This window comes from Chrysemys picta, chromosome 4 (genome assembly GCF_011386835.1).
Source record: "Chrysemys picta bellii isolate R12L10 chromosome 4, ASM1138683v2, whole genome shotgun sequence".
In the NCBI taxonomy this organism is placed as follows: Eukaryota; Metazoa; Chordata; order Testudines; family Emydidae; genus Chrysemys; species Chrysemys picta.
The window spans coordinates 118,165,454-118,188,375 of NC_088794.1; the positions used below are offsets into that span (position 1 = coordinate 118,165,454).

The 22,922-nt window shown below is 47.6% G+C and overlaps 1 protein-coding gene across 4 annotated transcripts in view; it reads right to left on the reverse strand.

Moving 5' to 3' along the window:
- Positions 1–624: 624 nt before the first annotated feature.
- GTF2A1 (general transcription factor IIA subunit 1) overlaps positions 625–22,922 on the reverse strand; it is a 45,198-nt gene continuing 22,900 nt past the window's right edge. For all 4 annotated transcript variants that reach the window (XM_065593468.1, XM_065593470.1, XM_065593469.1 and 1 more), the window contains exons 8-9: positions 13,949–14,038; positions 625–4,521 (exon numbers count right to left, since the gene is read on the reverse strand). In XM_065593468.1, the coding sequence (XP_065449540.1) occupies positions 4,414–4,521; positions 13,949–14,038 (198 nt within the window). In that variant the 3' untranslated portion in view covers positions 625–4,413. The remainder of the gene's footprint in view (positions 4,522–13,948; positions 14,039–22,922) is intronic.

Consider the following 22,922-nt stretch of genomic DNA (forward strand, 5'->3'; position numbering starts at 1 on the left):
ATTAAACTTAAAATAGGTCTTAGTACATCAAAATACTAAGTTCTCTAATTGTATTCCAAGCATGGCCTTTGAAACATAATATCCTGTATATCACAGAAGAGCAACCTTGATCTGCAATTGTACAGAATGAATTTTACAAACATAATAAATATATTTACCCCCTTACACATAACAGTATATGTACAACAGCAGTTGACAATAGTAGCTCAGAACAGCAAAAAAGGATATTCCCCTTCCCCATATTTTTATTAGTACCCAATGCACGCTGGAACAAGTGAACTTTAGATGGCTACACACGTAGCTAATCCAAAATAGTTCTTCCTGTTTAAAAAAGTTCCTTTTTGTCCTCAATATCCAATCCAAACTGAATTTTAAAAAGTGAACCACGAAAAAGAGTAGGCAACAGTAGCTTGATTTGCAGGAAAAAAGGCCTGGCTTGTACATATGCCCCAGGCACTCTGAATAATAGGAAACCAAGACTAAAGACACAAATGTAACAACATACAAGTTTCCCCATCTTCTGTAACCACTAAACTCAAAATCTGAAACAATTCTGAATTAAATCTTTATAAAAAATTGCAAAGCTGTATAAGGCGACCCAATAAAAATCCACAGTGTGCAGTATCCTAAAGCCACAGGTCTAATAAACATTTTATTGCATTCTGCAAAACAACAACAAAGGAACTTTTTCAAATGGAAGACAAACTTCAAAGTGAACTCTAGTGAAAAGGGTCTAATTTTTCTCCTGCATTGGAATAACAAATTTTTATCCTGGTAGTGTTTTATGGTGACATAATTGCTTTTGGGTATTGATGGATGATACAGTTACTTTCACAAAACAAAACTAAAACCCAGCAAAGTTTACTTGACTCTTACACTGCATCAAAACAGAAAAGAAAAAAAAACACATTGATACAAAACTGTTATATCACATTTAATATGTTATTTGCTCTTTTCCACCAACTGTGCTTCAGAAGCAAATCTATTCCCTTTGAGAATAAACCTGCAATGAAAATAGTTATACTTGTAAAATCACGGTCTGTTGCTAGGAAAATTACTCAGGTCAAAAAGCAACTTGTAATTACAATGCAGGAAAAAGGTGGATGGAACCTCAGACATTTTGCCACTAACATTGGGGGCAGGAGAGAATAAAGTTATAAATTTTATTTAAATAGTCCAATATAAAGTTCCTTATGTGACTAAGTCTCTATTATCTTCTTAGCAAACAACATTTTTATTCCTTTTCAACTCTGATGTTTTTATTAAATGATTGCACACACTAAAAAGCCAATATAATTAGAGCTAAAATGTTTGTTTATGACTGAAGCACTGCAGGACATCTACCGTCTCAGGAATCCAATAGACCTCGAGTATCATCATGCTGACAAAGCAGGAATATCTGCAAATTGAGAAGGCACAAGACTCCCAACTTTGTCCAGTTGCTCTGTAAATTTCCATTAGCCCTCATGGTTATTATTTTAACCATGAAGTTATCATCCCCATTTTATCCATCTTAGAGTCAAAAAAGGTGCTCTGTTATCTGTGCAAATCTAAACATAAGCCCTCTTGAAACCGTTAATTGCCTTCATAATACTGAACTATTTAAATGAAAAGTCTATTTTCTACTTTCAAGGAAAAAAATTAATAATTTAAAAACTACGAACATGGGAATCCCTTGCTCTCTGAAAGGAATGGTTTCTATGGAACCTAATGAAATGGTCTGTTCAATTACAACATTAAAACCATGATTAAAATTCAAGTACAATAATAAAATTAAGCAAACTACATTCTTACAGCAAGCTGCTACAATAAAATGAAATTAAAACATGCTTTCTGATTTAAAAAAGGAACACTTGACATAGCAATAAGAGCACAGTTTGGTATGTTTATATTTGACTGGCTTTCAGAAGTTTTCACAGGTACTTGTATTAAAAGACCAAAACCCTCATCTGCCAAGCATACCATAATTAATTTGCAAGACACTGTGCATGTACAGATGGTTTCTAAAAGTCCTTCAAGATTAACTAAATTTAAGTAATCTTTAAAGCTGTGGTATCCCTTAAAATAAATAGAGGCTATGTAATGTCTGCTCTAAACATGTGGGTGAAGGACTCTAAATGTAAGAAAGACTAAATATCTTTTACAGTAATCTGGGTTCCAGTAGTATAAACAGGAATCTGTAGCTAAAGGGGTTTCATTGGTTCATTTGTGCAGCATATGGGATTTGTTCTAAGTCCACATTTAAGTAATTTGAAAGGATATGAATCTACTCGTGATAGCCATCAACACTACTCAAAGATAACAAGAGAAGCAAGGGCAATAATTAGTTGATAAGTAATTGATTTCACTGTAATCACATAGGCTTTAAAAGTACAGTGGCACATTAAAAAACCCACAAAATTTCTGCTTTGTACAGAGAAAAAGAAAACATCACTCAGCTTGAGATACCTTGAAGTCCAGAGTCAAATTTGTATCCTAAAATGATTACAGCATTAATTACCTATGAGTTAGTAACACCAGAAATTGAACTTTAATGACATTTACAATGTATGCAGACCAGGTGGTTTACTAATAAACATATGGCTCTACATGTGAATTAAGGACAATTTCGTTCTATTTAGTGACACCACAGGTGCAAAAACATATGTAACTGCTCAGATTTTTCCTTGCAATGTGCTGTGAATTTCCTTTAAGCTACTGAGACTATGAATGCACTTGGAGGTCAGTAAAGAAAGACAGGTAAGGGAAACAGAAGGCAGTTAATATACAGTGCTGATTAAATACACTTGTGATTTCGTTAAAAACAATTTTAAAAGTTTCATTTTGCAATAACAAAAGCCAAGAAGTAGTGGGTAAAGTCTCTGCTTCTGCAGTTCTCCCTAATTTGAGTTAAATTTGCCTTCCTGTGCCTTCTTTTCATTGCTTTTCAGGTAGCTAGTAAGAACATTATTAAGTTGTAATGGGAAGCCACATAAAGCATGCTCATTCCTTCGTTGGAAATGTCTGATCTATAATTCCAATTCCCTCTTCTCTGCTGCAGCAGGGACGCCATTCCTGAAAGCCTGATTGCAAGTAGAACCACCACATGAAGAAAAGATGTGTTTGCCCTCAACAGCAAAAGCCTTTTGCTATTTATGACATGTCATTTTCAGACCAGTGAAATTACGTTAGGGTTTAGCATATGTGATGACTTAATTTTTGCATTACTAAGATACACTATTTTAATTTTTTGCTTACATTACTCTAACAAAATAAACTATTTCCTCACTGATGCTTTCTTTTAAAAAGAACAAAAACAAAACCCACCAAAATTGCATGTCACCTGGAGATTTTAAACAGATTACCTGCAACACATCTTAACTTGTCAATAAGAATATACTTAAAAATTACGGGGTATTTTACAATTAAACTCTGTTTCCTGATTAGCAGAACTTCAGCTAAGGTATTATAAAACCTTCCGTTATCCAATTTATAGTCATTCCTGTAGTATTTGTCCAACAGTATTCATGGATGCCTGGGTTGTAAATGTTGTAAGTGGTGAGAGGAATGCACACACTAAGATCACAATACCTGGAGTTTTCATTTGCAAGGTCTCCAAGACCCTGATCTTTTAAAGAAATGAAGGAAAGCTACCACAGAGTCCTCTGAGCTCCATCAGGCTGAACCACTTCAAATGCTAAGAATATATTTAAAAATAAAGTAAGTGGTTTGATTTTTCAGAAGGAGCTACAGGTGCTCAGCACTTTTCAAAAGAAGAGTAATTTGTGTCAAATTGAAATGGCTGGAAAATATAAGTAATCATTTTACATTTTGTAACTGCGAGGCATGAGAATTTGTTTATGGGAGAAGAACTGAGAAAAAACTGTAGTTAAAATTATACATGACTATAGCAGAATTAAAAATATTTGTTATACAAGATAATTAAAATGTATCACCTTAATTCTTACTCTTCTGTACAAAGCCTGCATGCCGTTCAAACAATATTCTGACCACCCTCACTACCAAAAGGAAGTGTTCAAAACAAAGATTTGTGTTCACATAAGCATTGTCAGACTAAGAGTATATCAAAAGGGAAGAGTTCTTTCAGTTCAGTGGAAGAAATTTTAAAACCTTAACCCAAGGGGAGGAAGGGGGAGACAAAGCCTTACATGCTAATTACCAGCTGCAGGTACCTGTATATAGAATTGATAATTAAGATATCCCTAAGGTATCCCAGACAATGCTAGCTGCTACAGTCCCATGGCTTGCCCATTTGTAGTAGTGTCTATGTTGCCACGTTCTACCTTTGCTGCGGTAGTTTTGTTTGTACTGTTCTTTTCTGATGTGCAGACATAAGTTTTGGTTGAAGTTTATGTCCAAGTCTCAACCCTTTCTGATTTTTCTTTTCTTTTAGTTTTTTTTGTTTTAAAAACTTCACCATTCTGCATCTCCAATGGCTTTGGAAAATACGTAATCTCTTCCATTGAGATTCATTATGCCATCTTTGAGGTGAAACTTCCACTTGTTTTTACTTCTATGGATCTAAAAAACAAAATATACATACTGAAATAGTACTCTGAATCAGAAACAAGTAGCAACTTCAGGACTAAATTGACAAGTTAGGAAAAGAAAATCCAGATAATGATTGGTCACATAACTGATTGTATGGAGATCTAAACTCTGGATCTGACATAAAACACAAAGTGTTACTGCACATCTGGAAGCATTTGTGGCTCATTTTCTAGCCAAGGGCAAGTTCCCACAGGAGCCATAAATAAACCCCGTATCCATAATAATTGTGAAATCCAAGGCACATAACACATTTTATGGTAGAGCGAGGCAGATAATTTAATCTTTATCCATCTCTAGCATGAATGAATACCCTTTTCCTGTTGGAACTGGGAATGTAGAAATCCATTTTTACAGTAGAACCTCAGAGTTACTAACATCTCGGGAATGGAGGTTGTTCCTAACTCTGAAATGTTCCTAACTCTGAATAAAATGTTATGTTTGTTCTTTTAGAAGTTTACGACTGAACATTGACTTAATACAGCTTTGAAATTTTACTATGAAGAAAAATGCTGTTTTCCCTTTATTTTTTAGTAGTTTATGTTTAACACAGTACTGTACTGGATTTGCTTTTTTTGTCTATGCTGCTGCTTGTATACTTCCAGTTCCAAAGGAGATGTGCAGTTGACAGGTCTGTTTGTAACTCTGAGGTTCTACTGTATTGGGAATGCCTCATTAGTTTGCTTACAATTGACATAACTTAAAAAAAACAAAACCTAAAATAAAAGCAATCTGTCCGGGGCTGCTTTTTCATCATGTATAGCAGTGGTTTTCAACCAGGGGTCCAGGGCCCCGGGGGGCTACAAGCACGTTTCAGGAGGTCTGCCAAACAGGACCAGCGTTAAGACTCTCTGGGGCCCAGGGCAGAAAGTCGAAGCACCACAGCATGGGGCTGAAGCCCGGAGCCCTGCCACCTGGGGCTGAAGCAAAAGCCTGAGAAACTTAGCTTTGTGGTGCCCCCTGCTTACTACCTCCTAACGCCAGCCCTGGCTTTTATATGCAGAAAACCAGAAGATGTGACACAGGTGGGCCATGGAGTTTTTATAGCATGTAAGGGGGGCCTCAAAGAAGAAGTATGAGAACCCCTGATGTATAGCATGCCTTGCCCTGATCCTTCCAGATAATACTAGGATACAAATAAGGAGAGATTTTCAAAGACAAGTAGGAGCAGGGTTCCTGACTAGCCTTTGTGCCTTAGAAAAAAGTCTTCCCCTTAGGAAACAGTAACAACAATAAAGAGACACCTAAGGCAAAAGTAGTCTAAAATAAAAATAGAATGAACTGGACTCTCCAACAAGAGAAACTAGTAACTATGGAAACCAGTAAGAAAAAAGGCTTTCAAAACGAGTCACTAAGTGAATTTAATTATCATCAACTGAATCACAAAATAAAACTAAACACTTGGTCATTCCCAGAATACAGTGAGAACAGTACAACTAAAAGCACTGATCATTCAATTTTGGCTGCAAGCTACATGAAGTATACATTTATTTCTTTTATACATTGACTTGATTAATTAAATATGCCCACACAAGGGATATCTGGTATCTTGTAAAAATTTGATTAAAATGATATGTTCTACTGCAGGCCTATTTTCATTCCAAATAGTATTTAAGTGTACAGTCACTGGCCAAACTGTACCAGGCAAGCGGGTTTAGCCACATGCATCTTAAAAGGTAAAAATTACATAACTAGCTCAACATACATAGTAATTTTAGGGATAAATAGGCTTTTCATCATCCATTCAAAATATTTTACCCATCAACATAGTAAACGAGAGAACACCTGAGCACACAATTTTCCAGATTCCCAGCTGCCCAAAGGATATTTTCTTTGACAACAGTAATGTAAAAGGAAGTGTGTCACGTTCTGAGTAGTGACTATCCAAGACCCCCCAGAGTTTCTTGCTCACACAAACAGCTTAACTTATCACTATCCTCCACAAAAGGAAAGTGAAGTTTCACGTTTTCAAAGAGTCCAGTGTTTATTATTTGCCAGGCAGAGGAGCTTATTTTACTTTGAAGACTTTCTGGTGGATTCTGTTAGTATGTTAACACAAGATTAGCCAAAAATCATTAAAGATGACAGCTGAAGTGAAATGCACCAGATTGAAATGTTAACAGGTAAATTTGTGGAAACCTGCTTGGCCAAGTAATGAGGATTTGCATTCTAGTCTAATTAAGTGTGCCCCATCCTCTGAAGAATCTAATAAAGCTATCCAAACCAGTAGTTCACATATGAAATTGTTGAACGGTGCAGTGCCCAAAACCGGAACATATGGAGTAGAAAGAACGGTTACTTACCTTCTGTAACTGTTGTTCTTCGAGATGTGTTGTTCACGTCCATTACACATTAGGTGTACACACGCCGCGTGCACGGACGTCGGAAACTTTTTCCCTTAGCGGCTCCCGTCGGGCCGGCAGGGCCCCTCCCTCCCGCCAGAGCGGCGCCCCGCTCTAGGGTATATATATCCCTGCCAACCCGACCCCTCCGGTTCCTTCTTGCCGGAGACTCCGACAGAGGGGAAGGAGGGTGGGAAGTGTAATGGACGTGAACAACACATCTCGAAGAACAACAGTTACAGAAGGTAAGTAACCGTTCTTTCTTCTTCGAGTGATTGTTCACGTCCATTACACATTAGGTGATTCCCAAGCTTACCATTGGAGGTGGGTAGGAGTCAAGGTACAACTGACTGTAGCACAGCCCGTCCGACCATCGCGTCCTCTCTGGTCTGATGGTGGATCGCGTAGTGGGCTGTGAACGTATGTACGGACGACCAGGTGGCCGCTTTACAGATCTCCTGGATAGGGACCTGCGCCAAGAAGGCCGTTGAGGACGCCTGGACCCTAGTCGAGTGGGCCCAGATCTCTGGGGCCGGAACATTGGCGAGCTCATAACATGTGCGCATACAATGCACAGTCCACGCCGATAAGCGCTGTGTCGAGATAGGCAAGCCTTTCATACGTTCCACAATGGTAATAAACAGCTGAGGTGTTCTGCGGAACGACCTGGTCCGTTCCAGGTAAAACGCCAATGCCCTTCGAACATTGAGGGTATGTAGGCTGCGGTGATGAGGGTCCGTATGGGGTTTAGGGAAGAACACCGGTAGACAAATGTCCTGTCCCATGTGAAACTGCGATACCACTTTCGGGAGGAATTTGGGGTCCGACCTCAGTTGCACCTTATCCTTATGAAAAACTGTATAAGGGGGTTCTGAAGTGAGGGCCCTCAATTCCGATACCCTCCTGGCCGATGTGATGGCCACGAGAAACGCCACCTTCCACGAGAGGTGCATGAGGGAGCAAGTGGCTAGGGGTTCAAAGGGGGGCCCCCATGAGCTTAGTTAGGACTAGGTTCAGACTCCACGCAGGGACCGGTGGGCGCGAGTAGGGAAACACCCTCTCCAGCCCCTTGAGGAATCGGGCCACTGTGGGGTTGGAGAACACTGACACTCCCAACTCTCCCGGATGGAATGCCGAAATGGCAGCTAAATGCACTCTAATCGAGGCGGGTGCAAGCCCCTGATGCTTGAGGTGCAGTAAGTAGTCCAGGATCGACGGAACTGAGGCCTGTAGAGGCTGTATGTGCCGAGGCTCGCACCAGTGGGAGAACCTTTTCCATTTGGCCAGGTAGGTCGCTCTTGTGGAGGGCTTCCTACTACTAAGGAGAATTTGTTGAACCTGGTGAGAGCACCTGTGTTCCGCATCGTTCAGCCAGAGAGATACCACGCCGTGAGATGTAGCGATGACAGGTTCGGGTGGAGTAGGCGACCTTTGTCTTGTGTGACTAGGTCGCGATGGAGGGGGAGGGTGATCGGGTCGGCTATGGACAATTCCAGCAGGGTCGTGAACCAATGCTGGCGTGGCCAGGCCGGGGCGATGAGTATAATTGTCGCCCTGTCCCTGCGGGTCTTGAGGAGGACCTTGTGTATGAGCGGGAACGGAGGGAAGGCATACCTCAGGCTCCCTCCCCACGGAATCGTGAAGGCATCCGCCAATGATCCCGGGCTGAGGTTCTGAAACGAGCAAAACTGAGGGCATTGACTGTTGTCCTTGGTGGCGAAAAGATCCACCCGGGGAAAGCCCCACCTCCGGAAGATTGAATGCAGGACGTCTCGTCTCAACGCCCATTCGTGCATTTGGTAGGATCGGCTGAGGCGGTCCGCTAAGCCGTTTTGGATCCCCGGGAGATACGTTGCAATGAGATGGATCGCATGGGCTATACAGAAGTCCCATAATTGGAGTGCCTCGCGACAGAGGGGAGAGGACCGGGACCCGCCCTGCTTGTTTATATAGAACATGGCGGTAGTGTTGTCCGTCAGGACTGCCACGCTGTGACCTTCTATGGTGGTGTGGAAGGTCTGACAGGCGAGACGAACCGCTCTTAGCTCCTTTAGATTGATGTGAAGCAACCTGTCTTCTTTGGACCACAAACTTTGGGTCCGCAGTTCCCCCAGATGCGCCCCCCAACCCAGGTCCGATGCATCTGTTACTAACGTCAGAGTGGGCTGTGGGGCAGCGAAGGGGATCCCTTCGCAGACCTGCTGTTGATCGAGCCACCAGCGGAGCGAGCCCAACACCCGATCCGGGATCGTCACCACCAGATCCAAGGGGTCTCTGTTGGGGCGGTACGTTTGGGTAAACCACAACTGCAAGGGCCGGAGCCTTAGGCGGGCATGTCTGACTACATGTGTGCAGGCTGCCATGTGTCCCAGGAGCTGCATGCAACACCTTGCCGTTGTCGTGGGGAATTTTTGGACTGAGCTTACGGCCCTCTGAATTGTCAGGAAGCGTGACTCTGGGAGGCTTGCCCGCGCGGTCACCGAGTCCAGGACTGCACCTATGAAGTCCAGTCTCTGTGTGGGAGCTAACGTGGACTTGGGCACGTTGACCAGGAGGCCGAGCCTGCCGAACATCTGTAAGGCCAGCGTCACGTGAGAGCGGACCTCTGCCTCTGACCTGCCCGCGAGGAGCCAGTCGTCCAAGTACGGGAACACGCGCATCCTTCTCTTCCGAAGGAAGGCTGCTACCACGGACATGCATTTCGTGAATACTCGTGGTGCTGATGCCAGGCCAAAAGGCAGGACCGTAAATTGGAAATGGCGCTGGTTGACGGTGAAGCGCAGGAACCGCCTGTGGGCCGGATTGATGGCGATGTGAAAATAGGCATCTTTCATATCGAGGGCAGCGTACCAATCCCCCGGATCCAGGGATGGGATAATAGTTCCAAGAGAGACCATACGGAAGCGCGTTCTGACCAGAAACGTGTTTAGGTCGTGCAGGTCCAAGATAGGACGGAGGCCCCCTTTTGCCTTGGAAATCAGGAAGTACCTGGAGTAGAATCCTTTTCCCCTTAGGTCCGGTGGGACCTCTTCCACTGCTCCTACTGCGAGAAGGGTCTGTACCTCCTGCATCAGAAGTTGCTCGTGAGAGGGGTCCCTGAAGAGGGACGGGGAAGGGGGATGGCAGGGAGGGGGCGAGGAAAACTGGAGGGTATAGCCCGCCTTCACTGTGCGCAGGACCCAGCGGTCCGATGTTATGCGCAACCATGCCCGGTAGAAATGGGACAGGCAGTCCTTGAAACTTAGAGGAGGATCCGGTATGGAATGTGGTACGCTGTCCTCGAGCGTAACTTCAAAAGCCTGGTTTGTTCCCTGGCTGCGGCTTGCCCTGGCCGTGACCTTGACCCTGGTTAGGCGTATTGTTACGTCTCCGCCTGTTATCCCTGCCACGACGGCGGTACGGTTCGTGCCGAGGGCGAGGGTGGTACTGCCTCTGTGGAGGCTGAGGTTTAAAGGGCTTGCGCTGTGTCACCGGGGTATGCATTCCTAATGACTTTAGGGTTGCTCGCGAGTCCTTAAGGCTATGTAGCCTGGCGTCCGTTTGGTCGGAGAACAAGCCCGAACCTTCAAACGGGAGGTCCTGCAGGGTGGTCTGCACCTCTGGCGGAAGGCCTGAAGCCTGTAACCATGCCGAACGCCTCATGACTACCCCTGACGCGATTGTTCTAGCCGCTGCGTCGGCTGAGTCGAGGGAGGCCTGCAATGAGGTCTTGGCCACCGCCATCCCCTCGTCCACCAGGGCCGTGAACTCAGGATGTGCGTCCGGCGGTAGGGAGTCTTTGAACTTGGAGACTGATGCCCAAGAATTAAAATTGTGCCTATTTAGAATCGCCTGCTGATTAGCGATCCTCAGCTGGAGGCCCTCAGACGAATAGACTTTCCTTCCGAACAAGTCCAATCGTTTTGCCTCCTTGCCCTTGGGCACAGCGGCTTGCTGGCCATGACGCTCTCGCTCGTTGACCGCCGAGACCACCAGCGAACAAGGAGACGGGTGCAAAAAGAGGAAGTCAAACCCTCTAGATGGGGCGAAGTATTTTCTCTACACACCTCTTGCAGTTGGTGCACTGGAGGCCGGCGTTTGCCACACCGTCTTATAGTTGGACTGCACTGTCCGTATAATCGGGAGAGCGACTCTGGAGGGCCCCTCCGGGCTCAGGATGTCGACCATGGGGTCCTCCTGTTCTATAGTCTCCTCCGCTTGCAAGCCCAGATTGAGGGCTACCTGGCGAAGCAGGTCTTGGTGCGCCCGATGATCAATCGGGGGAGGGCCGGACACTGTCGTGCCCGCTACTGCCTTGTCCGGCGAGGAGGAAGAGGTCGGGGCCTTCTGCCCATCCTCATCTTCCTGCAACCCGACATCGACCGGTTGCTCCTCTGGGGCCTGTCCCACGGTGTGGGACTGGGACGGTACCGTGCTCGGTGCCGAGTCCACTCCCTCCCGCTCCTGCGGTCTAGAGACCGTTGCCTCCTTATGAGATGGCGGGCGGTACCGCGGAGAGCGGGATCGGTACCCTGATGGCCCGGATCTCGAGGTCCTAGATGGGGGCCCTTGCTGGTGGTAGGCCCAGGGTGTCCAGAACGGCCATTGGCTTGGTTGGCCCCAGTGGGGATGGCCACAGGCTTCGTAGTCCCTACTAGCCTGTGCCCTATGGGCATACCTGCCGTACTGGCCCGAGTCAGTCTCCGACACCACGGACGGTGATCTGGAAGGCCACTGCGGAGCCGTAGAACGGTGCCAGTCCGGGTTTGGGGAGTAGCGCCTCCGCGACCAGGACCTGGAGCAGCGTCTCGCCGACCTGGACCTGGATCGGTACCGGTGACCACGGGACCGGGAACGACTACGGCTGGTCGGTCTCGGGGAACGTACCGCCGACGCATCCCGGTGCCGACTCGTATATGGCTGCTGAGTCGGTGCCGACCGCTTGCTGAAGCCCGACTGCTGTGGCGCTTTCTGCGCTGAGGGCAACCGGGAGTCCACCGAGGCGGAGCTCGACCGGGACCGGTGCCTTGAACTGTGCCGAGATGGCGACCGTGATGGGCGCACCATCACCGGCTTGCCTCTGTGTGGCAGCTTCGGAGGAGCGTCCTCAGTTCGTGGAGGGCCCTCAACGGACAATGCAATGAGGTCCTTTGCTGCCTCAAATGTGTCCGGAGTGGAGGGCTGTTCCAAGAGCTCCTCCAGCCCTTCATCCTCACTCGACGCGCCTATCCCGGGGTTCGACGGGCCTTTCGGCGCCGGAGCCACTACCGGGGCCTGTGCCGGGGCCGTGCCGACCTTAGGCGCACTTGAGGTCTTCACCGGTGCTGCCCTCTTATGCGGGGAGCGTCCTCGGGCCTTGGGTTGGCCCTTCGATTTTGCCGGCGAAGACGACCGGTGTCGTACATGCCCCCGTTGGGTCGGTGCCGTGGGCTTCGAGTGACCCGCCGTCGCCGGTTCCCGCACCGATGCCGGGGCGCTCCGCACTGAGGCAGACGGTGCCGCCGAAGTGGAGGGCTACAACGCCGTCTCCATGAGCAGCTGCTTGAGGCGAAAGTCTCTTTCTTTCTTAGTTCTGGGCTTAAAGGCCTTGCAGATCTTGCAGCGCTCTTTCTGGTGAGCTTCCCCCAGGCAGCGGAGTCGTGGGGGTCGCTCAATGGCATAGGCTTGCGGCACGTGGCACAAGCCTTGAAGCCTTGGGCGTGCGGCATGCCCCGCCGCCCAGGGCTGGTGCCGGGGTTGACCAAGCAACCACAGCAGGAACTTTAAGTACCTAATGAGCTGTTAACTACTAAGCTCAACACTACTACTAATTAACTGATAACTGTTTGCTAAATAACACTAATGACTATGCTAAGGGACACTCTCAGACGAGAGACAGAGTTGTTCCAATGCCGCCACGGACGGTAAGAAGGAACTGGAGGGGTCGGGTCGGCAGGGATATATATACACCCTAGAGCAGGGCGCCGCTCTGGTGGGAGGGAGGGGCCCTGCCGGCCCGACGGGAGCCGCTAAGGGAAAAAGTTTCCGACGTCCGTGCACGCGGCGCGCGTACACCTAATGTGTAATGGACGTGAACAAGAACACTCAAAGAAGAACCATACTGCTCAGAAGATTAAGCACTAACCTACTTCAAAACACCAGAAAATATAGGAACAAAATTCAATCAGCCTATCTACCCTCATATTGAATCTGCAATTAGAGCAGGGTCTAGGGTTTGGATGTAAATGAACATTACAACTTCAGGTGTTTTTCCTGTTTTTTTTTTTAAAAGTCTAAAAAAAAAATTTTCATTCAAGTTTTAGTTTTTTCCACTGTAAAAAGAGTCTTTCATGTAATCAATACATTGTGGTCCTATGAACCCAATCTTCAGCCAAACAACGAAGGAGGGAAATCCACCTGAACATCTCACCAATCCTAACCTAAAGTGAGTTTGGGGTTTTCTGCTTCTACATCTTTTGATTTTTTTTTATTTGCCCATTATATCTCCAGCGCAAGGCTCTTAAAAAAAAAAAAAAAAAAAAAAAGCTAGCCACTCTATAGGAACCTAGCTACCTAGGGGATTGCTAGCTGAATGTAGAAAAGAAAGGCCGTGTGTTGTGATTTCCCATCAGAGTTATAGCAGCCAAAGATTGTTCTCTTTGGATGGCTGTTTAGTCTCTTGTCTCAGTGGACAACTGTCCACATCATACAAAACCCACCATATCTGGCATCAACTGACACTTTCGTTAGCAGTGTATGCAGACATCCCAAGACTTGCCAACCCAAAGAAGTGATCCTTTTTCAGGCACACTGGTAAGAAAGTGTGGAAGAAAAATAAGTTCAACCACTAATTTTAACTGATCCTTGCTTATAACAGAGTTTCAAGAAGCAAGCAGACATACAAGTTGGAGATAATAGAAAACATATAGCGTTTCACATGTTAAAATATACAATATCAGATCACACTAAATATTAAGATATTTATAGCCCCATGTATACACATACCGAAATACAGCTTAAATTCATGATTTGATGGGGAGCAGAGAAAGAGGAACAAGGAAAAGTAACATTCATAAAAATTCTATTTTTAGAGATTTTACCTTATCATACTGACATACGACAACATTCTCTGTATCAAACAGCTCTTGTCCTTCCTCATCACTCACATCATCTTCACTATTAAGGGGCTCCTAAAAGAAACATTTGCAAATAGTTTATGATAAACTGACTCCCATCTATTAAAGATTATAGATATTTTGATCATTTGCATGAAAATAAGCTCTGGTTATAACATGAATGAGGGGTTCAGTGCGGGGAGAATGAAGCTTTGAGATAAAACTTGATATGCCGGTCACGATTATAGGGCTAGCTTGACATCTGTCCCCTTTCTGGTCTCTCTACAGTGCACCACCTCACTTGTCAGGTCTCTGCCTTTACCCATCTTTGATTGGAAGTTCACAATTCTCCCATTCCCAGACTGTATCTGGGCTACCGTATCCTACATACTAACTGTTCTTACCTAGTTAGTCTGATTGAGTTCGGGCACCTGCATTTTTTCCCTTTAGGAGACAGTGACCAGTGGTGAATATAGTGAGCAGACAGCCTTCTTAAACCAAAAGTATTGTTTATTTTACCAACTGGAACAAAGCTTTTAAGAAATAAATAGCCTACATGCATGTTTATCTTGCCCAAAAGCTACCTATTCCCTGATGGTAACCTAGGCAGGCCTAGCATCTCCAGATACCTGTGTCTCAGTCTGGCTCCCCAACAACAACCCCCCTGCTATAGTTTTTTTGTTCTTCTGTGTTTTGGGGCTTTAAGCCCTTCTGGTTAAAACCAGTCCTCTAGACTCAGCAGGAGATTATACAAGAGTCCTCAGAGCCAATGTTTCTGACATGGTCCCTTAACAATTGTAGTGTTTGCTGGGGGTGGCATTTCTTTTTCTTTCTGTGTTAATCAGACAGATTCTTGTTCAGCTAAGCCAATGTAGTCATACAGTAAACACCCCAATAACCAGTACATTATACAGTATTCATAAATTATCCCAGGGCAGCTCCAAATGTTACTGTGCCCACGTCCCATTTTCCAAAATGACTTTGGCATTTGCCTATACTGAGAAAGCTCCAGCGACATTTGAAGGCGTTTTTATAATCGTATGTAAACAGCATATATTTTAAATGCTACTTGATAAATCACTATTGAAAACATGACACATCCTTTTCCTAAAAAGTCTCTCACACTCCCTCGCCATTGCTTTCTCATTTTATGGGTTAATTATAAGAGGCACAGGGCAAGGCAAGTTTAAACCCCATCAACCATAATATTAGTTCTTGATTAGCTGGTATAGTATTCCCTTCAATCCAAGAAGGAAAACATGCTTCTTTATACCAGAGGATGCCCTACCTCCTCCACTCTCACAGATGGTGGGTGTATTGAAGTGAGCTATCTGATGCACAGAACTGGAATGAGTTCCTTATAAAGCAGATTGATAACAGTGAAAAGAGGCTAGAGCAACATAATGCTGAGAAGATCTCTGGTCTGCTGATGGTTATATTTAATAAATCTTAATATCAGTGAAATTCCAGAAGACTAGAACAATGCTAATATTTTGTCAATATTCAAAAAAGGCAAGCAGGATAACCCAGGTAACCATACTCCAGGGAGCCGGATATGAATTCTGGGAATGGAAATGCTGATACAGGAGTCAACTGATAAAGAATTAAAAGACAGGAACATAATTCATGACAGTCAACAAGGACTTATAGAAAATAGGTCTTGTCAAACAAGGCTGATTTCATTCTTTGGTGAGATTACGAGTATGGTTGACGGTGGATAAAAATCAATGATTTTTTTAAAAAATCATTTTTTTAATTTAAATCGAAATTCTATAATATGATACAATATATTAATGTAATGTTTAAGAAAAGTTTTGTAAATGAGTTCCAATAGTTCATGGATTAGGGACCCAATCTTATGGGGTTCCACAAGCTTCTGTATAGATTATTTAGGTTAATCTTTCTATCTACCCAATGGGACTCAGTGCTCAGTCTAGAAGATACCATCAGAGATGCTTAGTTTTGCACTTCTCAAACTGTGGATTTGTCTCCCCAGAGGTAACATGCTTGTTAACAGTAAAAATGTTTTTAAATAAATACATAATATATAGAGGTGAGAAATAACAGACTTCAACCCTGTTGTCCCTCTGCAAATGTGTACACAAAGTCAATCCCTTACCTCTCCCTAAAAGTGAAAAGTTTCAAAAAGTTCAATGAATAGAAGATGGTTGGGGGTGGAAAAGATCTGGACAAGGAGAAAAAGTCTGGAGATAAATGTGAGAAGCGAGAGACATATGTTTGCTGTTGAAGAAAAAATCCAGACTTCATAACGTTGTTGTTTTAGTTAAATAAAACATTTAAATGTCTGTCTGGTGATGTTCTCCACCTAATACAGCATGGCAAGAAAATCCTCCAAATAGTAATGATTAACCTGTTGAATTGGAGATAGTTCACCTCCCAATGACTTCATAAATATCTGGTTATTTCATTTACCAGAGGTAATTGAAGCAAACATTCATTTTCTGAAATAGCTGTAAAACTAATCTGAAAAGTTTTCAATATAAATCACAGTTTAAAAATGTATAGTGTGTACCTTCTAAAAATGAAACCTACATCTACCTCTGAGTTGTGAAGAATATGTATATTAAGGTTATAACAACCAACAAGAAAGTACTTTGATATAGAAATCCATGATTAAATCGAGTCTTCCTGACTAGTGATGTAAATCAAATGCACCCTGATGGTTGATAAAAGTAACTGTAGATGTACTACAAACTTTTGTAAGGCACATTCTGATTTAAAAGTTAGCACTGTACAATATTAATAGAGCACACATTAAATAGATAAACAACCGGGCAAGTAAGAGATCTCAAAAAATAGCTTTCAATGGGAAATTATTACTGAGTGGGGGTCGTGGGTTCAGCAGGCCCAATACTATTTGACAGTTTCATTAGTGATCTGGAAGTAAAAAGACAGTTACCTTTTCCGTAACTGGTGTTCTTCAAGATGTGTTGCTCATGTCCATTCCACAATAGGTGTGCGTGCTTGCCAGGTGCATTGGTGCCTGAAATTTTTCCCCAGCAGTACCCGTAGGGGAGTGCCCTTAGCGACCCCTGGAGTGGTGCCTCCATGGACCGGTATAAGGGGTGCTACGCGCTCCCCCCACCCTCAGTTCCTTCTTGCCAGACAACTCCGACAGAGGGGAAGGAGGGCAGGATATGGAATGGACATGAGCAACACATCTCAAAGAACACCAATTACGGAAAAGGTAACTGTCTTTTCTTCTTCGAGTGATTGCTCATGTGTATTCCAAAATAGGTGATTCCAAGCTATATCTGTTGGAGGTGGGTAGGAGTTCACAGACACCCAGGATGGAGTACAGCCCTGCCGAACCTGGCGTCCTCCCTGATTTGGGAGACGGTCGCATAATGCGAGGTGAACGTGTGAACCGAAGACCATGAGGCAATCCTACAAATATCCTGGATGGGAACATGGGCCAGAAAGGTAGCCGATGAGACTTGCGTCCTAGTTGAGTGCGCCCTCAGAATCAGCGATGGGGGGACTCCCGCCAGGTCGTAACAGGTACAAATACTCAAGGTGATCCAGTTGGAGAGCCGCTAAGTGGAGATCGGCCGAGGAACAGCTGAGAGGACTTCCTGAATGGCTTTGTATGTTCTAGGTAAAAAGCCAGAGCCCGTCTCACATCCAGCATGTAGAAGTGGTGCTCCTCACTATACTCATGGGGCTTGGGATAGAGCACCGGCAGGAAAAAGTCCTGACCCAAATGGTAGGCAGAGACCACCTTGGGGAGGAACGAAGGATGAGGGCGGAGCTGGATCTTATCCTTATGAAACACCGTGTAGAGGTCAGGGCCCGGAGCTCCAAGATCCATCTAGTGGATGTGATTGCCACCAGGAAGGCTACCTTCCACGAGAGGTGCGGCCAGGAGCATGTAGCTAGCGGTTCAAACGGGGGACCTGTCAACCTGGTCAGCACCAAGTTCGGGTCCCACTGTGCGACTGGAGGCCTAACATACGGGAAGAGACGACCCAAATCCTTGAGGAATCGTCCAGCCATGGCATGGGAGAATACCGTAAGGCCCTGCACCGGCGGGTGGAAGACCAAAATGGCCACCAAGTGCACCCTGACAGACAAGGGCGGTAGGCCTTGGGCTCTAAGGTGAAAGAGGTAGTCTAAAATGAGCTGAATCGGAGCAGCCACGGGCTATTAGCTGCCCATGGGGAAAATTGAGACCACTTTGCCAGGTAGGCCTGACATGTGGAGGGCTGTCTGCTTTCCAAGAGGACGTACTGAACCCCTTCTGAGCAAGCCCTCTCCTCCTGGCCTAACCACTGAGCAGCCATGCTGTGAGGTGGAGTGCCGCTAGGTTGGGATGGAGGCGGCGGCCCTGGTTCTGGGATAGCAGTCTGGGCGGGATGGCAACGGCCACGGCAGGGCGACTGCCAGGCTCGTGAGAGTACCGTACCAATGTTCCCTGGGCCACGCCGGGGCGATCAGGAGGATCCGGGCCCTGTCCGTTTTTATCTTTTCCAAGACCCTGACAATCAGCTGGATCAGGGGAAAGGCATAGAGAAGGTGGCCCGACGAGGACTGGAGGAAGGCATTGGAGATAACGCTCCTCCCGCCCAGCCCCCCTCCGAGCAGAAGCAGGGACACCAGCGGTTCTGCTGTGTCGCAAACAGGTCCACCTGAGGAGTGCCCCATGTTTGGAAAATCCTGTGCACCACCTCTGGGTGCAGCGACCACTCATGCTGAGAGAAGTCTCGGCTCAGGCGATCCACCCGAGAGTTCCGGGCATCTGTAAGTGGTGGGCTTCCAGGCAAATATCGTGGGCTATATAGAAGTCCCACAGCCTGAAGGCTTCCTGGCAGAGGGCAGAGGAGTGGGCCCCACCTTGCCTGTTGATGTAGAACATTGAGGCCATGTTGTCCGTGAGAACCCTGACCACTCTGCCCTCCAGGTGTGAGCAGAAGGCCACGCATGCCAGATGGACCACCCTGAGCTCCTGCACGGATCACAGACCTTGGGTCTGAACTTTCCCCACATGGGCTTTCCACCCCATGTCTGACACGTCAGACACCTGCTCCACGGATGGGGGCCAGCCCCTGAATGGGACCCCATAGAGCATGTTCCCCGGGGAGTACCACCATCGCAAAGAGGCAATCACTGGTTCAGGCACTGTGAGGACTTTGTCCATCCTGTCTCTGGACTGGGAGAACACCGAGGCCAACTAGAGCTGGAGAGGCCTCATCCTGAGTCTGGCATGGCAAACCACATATGTGCATGCCAAAATATGACCCAGGAGCTGGAGGCATGCTCTGGCTTTGGCCACGGGGAACCTTGTGACTGTGCTGAGCAGCTCCCTTAGGGTCTCGAATCTGTCCGGTGGGAGGAAGGCCCTGGCCGACGTCGCGTCCAGAACTGCCCCAATAAACTCTATGCGCTGCACCAGAACTAACGTGGGCTTGTTGTCGTTTATCAACAGGCCCAGAGGGGCGCACGTGGACAAGAGGAGCGCCACGTGATCTCGTACCTGCGACCTGGAGCTCCCCTTGATCAGCCAGTTTTTCAAGATAGGGGAAGATCTGGACCCCGCGACGTCTGAGCTAGGCCGCTACCACAGACATACACTTTGTGAATACCCTGGGAGCAGTGGACAGGCCAAACGGGAGGACCGTAAATTGGTAGTGTTCCTGCCCAAATGTGAAACGGAGGAAACGGCTGTGTCCCTTGAATATATGAATGTGGAAATAGGCGTCCTGTAGATTGAAGGTGGCATACCAGTCCTTGGGATGGGATAATGGAGGCCAGAGAGACCATGCGAAACTTGAGCTTTACCAAGTACTGGTTCAGGCCTCGCAGGTCCAGGATGGGCCTGAGCCCACCTTTGGCCTTCAGGATAAGGAAGTAGCGGGAGTAGAACCCCTTGTGTCTGAACTCTGCTGGTATCACCTCCACCGCTCCTAAGCCAAGGAGCTGCCCCACCTCCTGCGTGAGCAGGGTCTCGTGAGAGGGGTCCCTGAAGAGGGATGAGGATGGTGGGTGAGTGGGAGGGATAGAAGTAAACTGGAGGGTGTAGCCCCGGGAGATGGTGTTAAGGACCCATTGGTTCAAGGTCAGCTGCGACCACTCGGGGAGAAAAGCACACAACCGGTTGGAGAAGGGAAGCTTTATTGCGGGTGGATCCCTGGTATGATCTCATCCAGGGCGTCTCATCAAAACTGATGCTTTCCTGCCTGTTTACCCTTGGAGGGCCCAGGTTGGGGTGCAGACTGGGATTGCCTCTGTGGGTGTTTCTTATAGTCCCTAGACTTTTTATAAGGGGGCTCATATTTAGAGTGGGTGGCTTGGGTGGAAGCCTGCTGCGGCTTAAACTTGGTCCTGGCCAGGGCTGGGACAGATGCCAAGGGTCTTTAGTGTTGTGTGGGAATCTTTCAGGACAAGCAATTTCACGTCCGTCTGTTCCACAAACAGGGCCTTGCCATCAAACGGAAGGTCCTGTAAGGAGTTCTGTGCCCCGCTGGACAACCCAGACAACAGGAGCCACAACGCCCTCCTCATTGACACCGTGGAGGTCATAGACCTTGCAGCCATATCTGCGGCATCTGAGGCTGATTAAAGGGACACCCTGGCAGCAGCCATACCCTCCTCCATCAAAGCCTTGAACTCTTTTTTGTCACGCTCTTGGAAGGAGTCCTCGAATTTAGGCAGAGAGCCCCACAAATTGAACTCATATCTCCCCAGGAGGGCTTGGTGGTTCGCCACCCTCAGTTGGAAACTTGAGGACGAATAGACCTTTCTCCCAAATAGAGCCAGCCTTCTCGAGTCATTATTCTTAGGAGTAGGGGCTGGTTGGCCTTGCCTCTCCCTGTGGTTGACCGACTCGACCACCAGGGAGTTGGGGGCAGGGTGGATGTACAGGTATTCATGCCCCTGGGTGAGCACGAAGTACTTCCGTTCTGCCCTCTTAGAGATAGGGGGCAAGGAAGCCGCGGTTTGCCACAAGGCGTTCGAGATCTTTGCCACCCCATCATGGAGTGGGAGAGCCACCCTGCCCGGTGCTGAAGTCGAGAGGACGTGGAAGAGGGAGTCCAAGGGTTCCTCCACCTCCTCGGCTTGAAGGTTGAGGCTTGATGCTACCCTTTTCAACAGTTCCTGGTGGGCTTTAGAGTCCTCCTGCGGGACAGGCGGAGGAGGGGCTGTGATCGTTTCATCTGGGGAGGATGAGGATGGGGTGCAGTACTCTGAGTATCCACCAGTGCCGCAGGTCAACCGCTTGGTCCCCCTCCGGGCGCAGGACCGGGGATGAACGCTCCACCGACTCCTTCCTGGGAGGTTGAGAAAGGGAGGCCGACGATCTCTCCAAGGCTTCGGCCACCAAGCGAGCCACCACCGGGGGCTGCGTTGGGGGCCACGGGGCCCATTGGTACCATGGTGTCGGCCAAGGAGCTCGGTGCCACTGCATCTGCTGTGGCACTGGCAGAGCAGGCTATTCAGCCTAACTAGCCTGGCCCATTGACTGACGACTGCAAAGAGAGGCCGGACTGGCATACAATCTGCCGCTATCCCGGGACGAGCGGTGGTGTTGGGAACGGTGCCAACCATAGGACCGTGATCCCGGCATGGAGGAACGGGGTACCGCCAATAGCAGTTGCTCCGCGACCGGCTCTGATGGGCGGATCCACGATGGTGAGGTGCTGGCGATCGACGCCTGGGACTACAGGAGCAGTGCCACGGCAGGGACCTCGAGCGAGACGAAGAACGGGAACGGCATCAATGCCCGTACCGTGAAGGGCTACGGTAGCCTTTCGCAGACAAAAACCTCTGGTGCCATCTGTCCTGGTCCCGACGGGGCACGCTTTCCTCATGAGGTCTACAGTCCCTCGAGGCACACCAGTGCCTGGAATCCCTTCCAGTCGGTACCCAGCCAGACAACCTGGTGGGGGTTGATGGGGACCGGCGTGGACTGTGCACAAGGCGGTCGCTGAGCGGGGAATGGTGTCGGGAACCTTCCCTAGACCGTGAATGGTACCGTCCAGGCGGCAACTGCAGGGATCCAAGTGGTGGCTTGCCTCTGGACTGGGGAGCAAATGGTGGCGGTGCCCCTGGTACTGGCAGAGACAAAGTCCCAGGCCGCTTGCAGGGCCTCCAGCGTGGATGGCACCCAGACATCCGGGGAGGTCGGCTCAGAGTGGGCCGGGCTACTCCACTCAACCTGAGTTGGAGGCCGGGAGGCTGATGGGGACCGAGTACTGCCCAACATGGGGCTAGTCTCCCCCCGTCTCGGTGAAGAAGACCTCTTCTTAGCCTTTTTGGAGTGTCCCGTTGACGGGGAGTGGTGCCGGCTGGTGGAAGGCACCGAAGGGTCGCTGCACAAGGACGCCGTGGTGCTCAGTGCCAACTCGGAGTGGCGCAACGGTGTCACAGTCAAGGCTGACTCCATCAAAATGGCTTGGAGCCGAATGTCCCGCTCCTTCTTGGTCCGAGGCTTGAAGGATCTGCAAATCTAGCAGCAATCGCTGAGATGGGTTTCCCCCAGACAGCGTAAATAGTCCGCGCATGGATCACTCACAGGCATCAGCCGCTTTCAAGTGTTGCACAACTTAAAGCCCAGGGCACCGGGCATGCCCCGACCTGGGCGCACTAAACTAACTCTAAACTAAATTACTTTCAACTACAGGTACTACTAACCATTAACTAACTGAGTCCAAGAGGGAAGCTGCAGCCAAGCTGGAGCAGAGCAGTTCCAATGTACCTTCACTGGCGGCAAGAATGAACTGAGGGTGGGGAGAGCACACAGCCCCCCTTATACCACGCCACGGAGGCGCCACTCCAGGAGTTACTAGGGGCGCTCCCTACGGGTACTGCTAGGGGGAAAACTTCTGGCACCGCTGCACATAGCGAGCACGCACACCTATAGTGGAAAGCAAATGAGCAATCACTCGAAGAAGAATATAAAGTTACTGCTGATAAACATTGCAGACAAAGATTGGCAGAG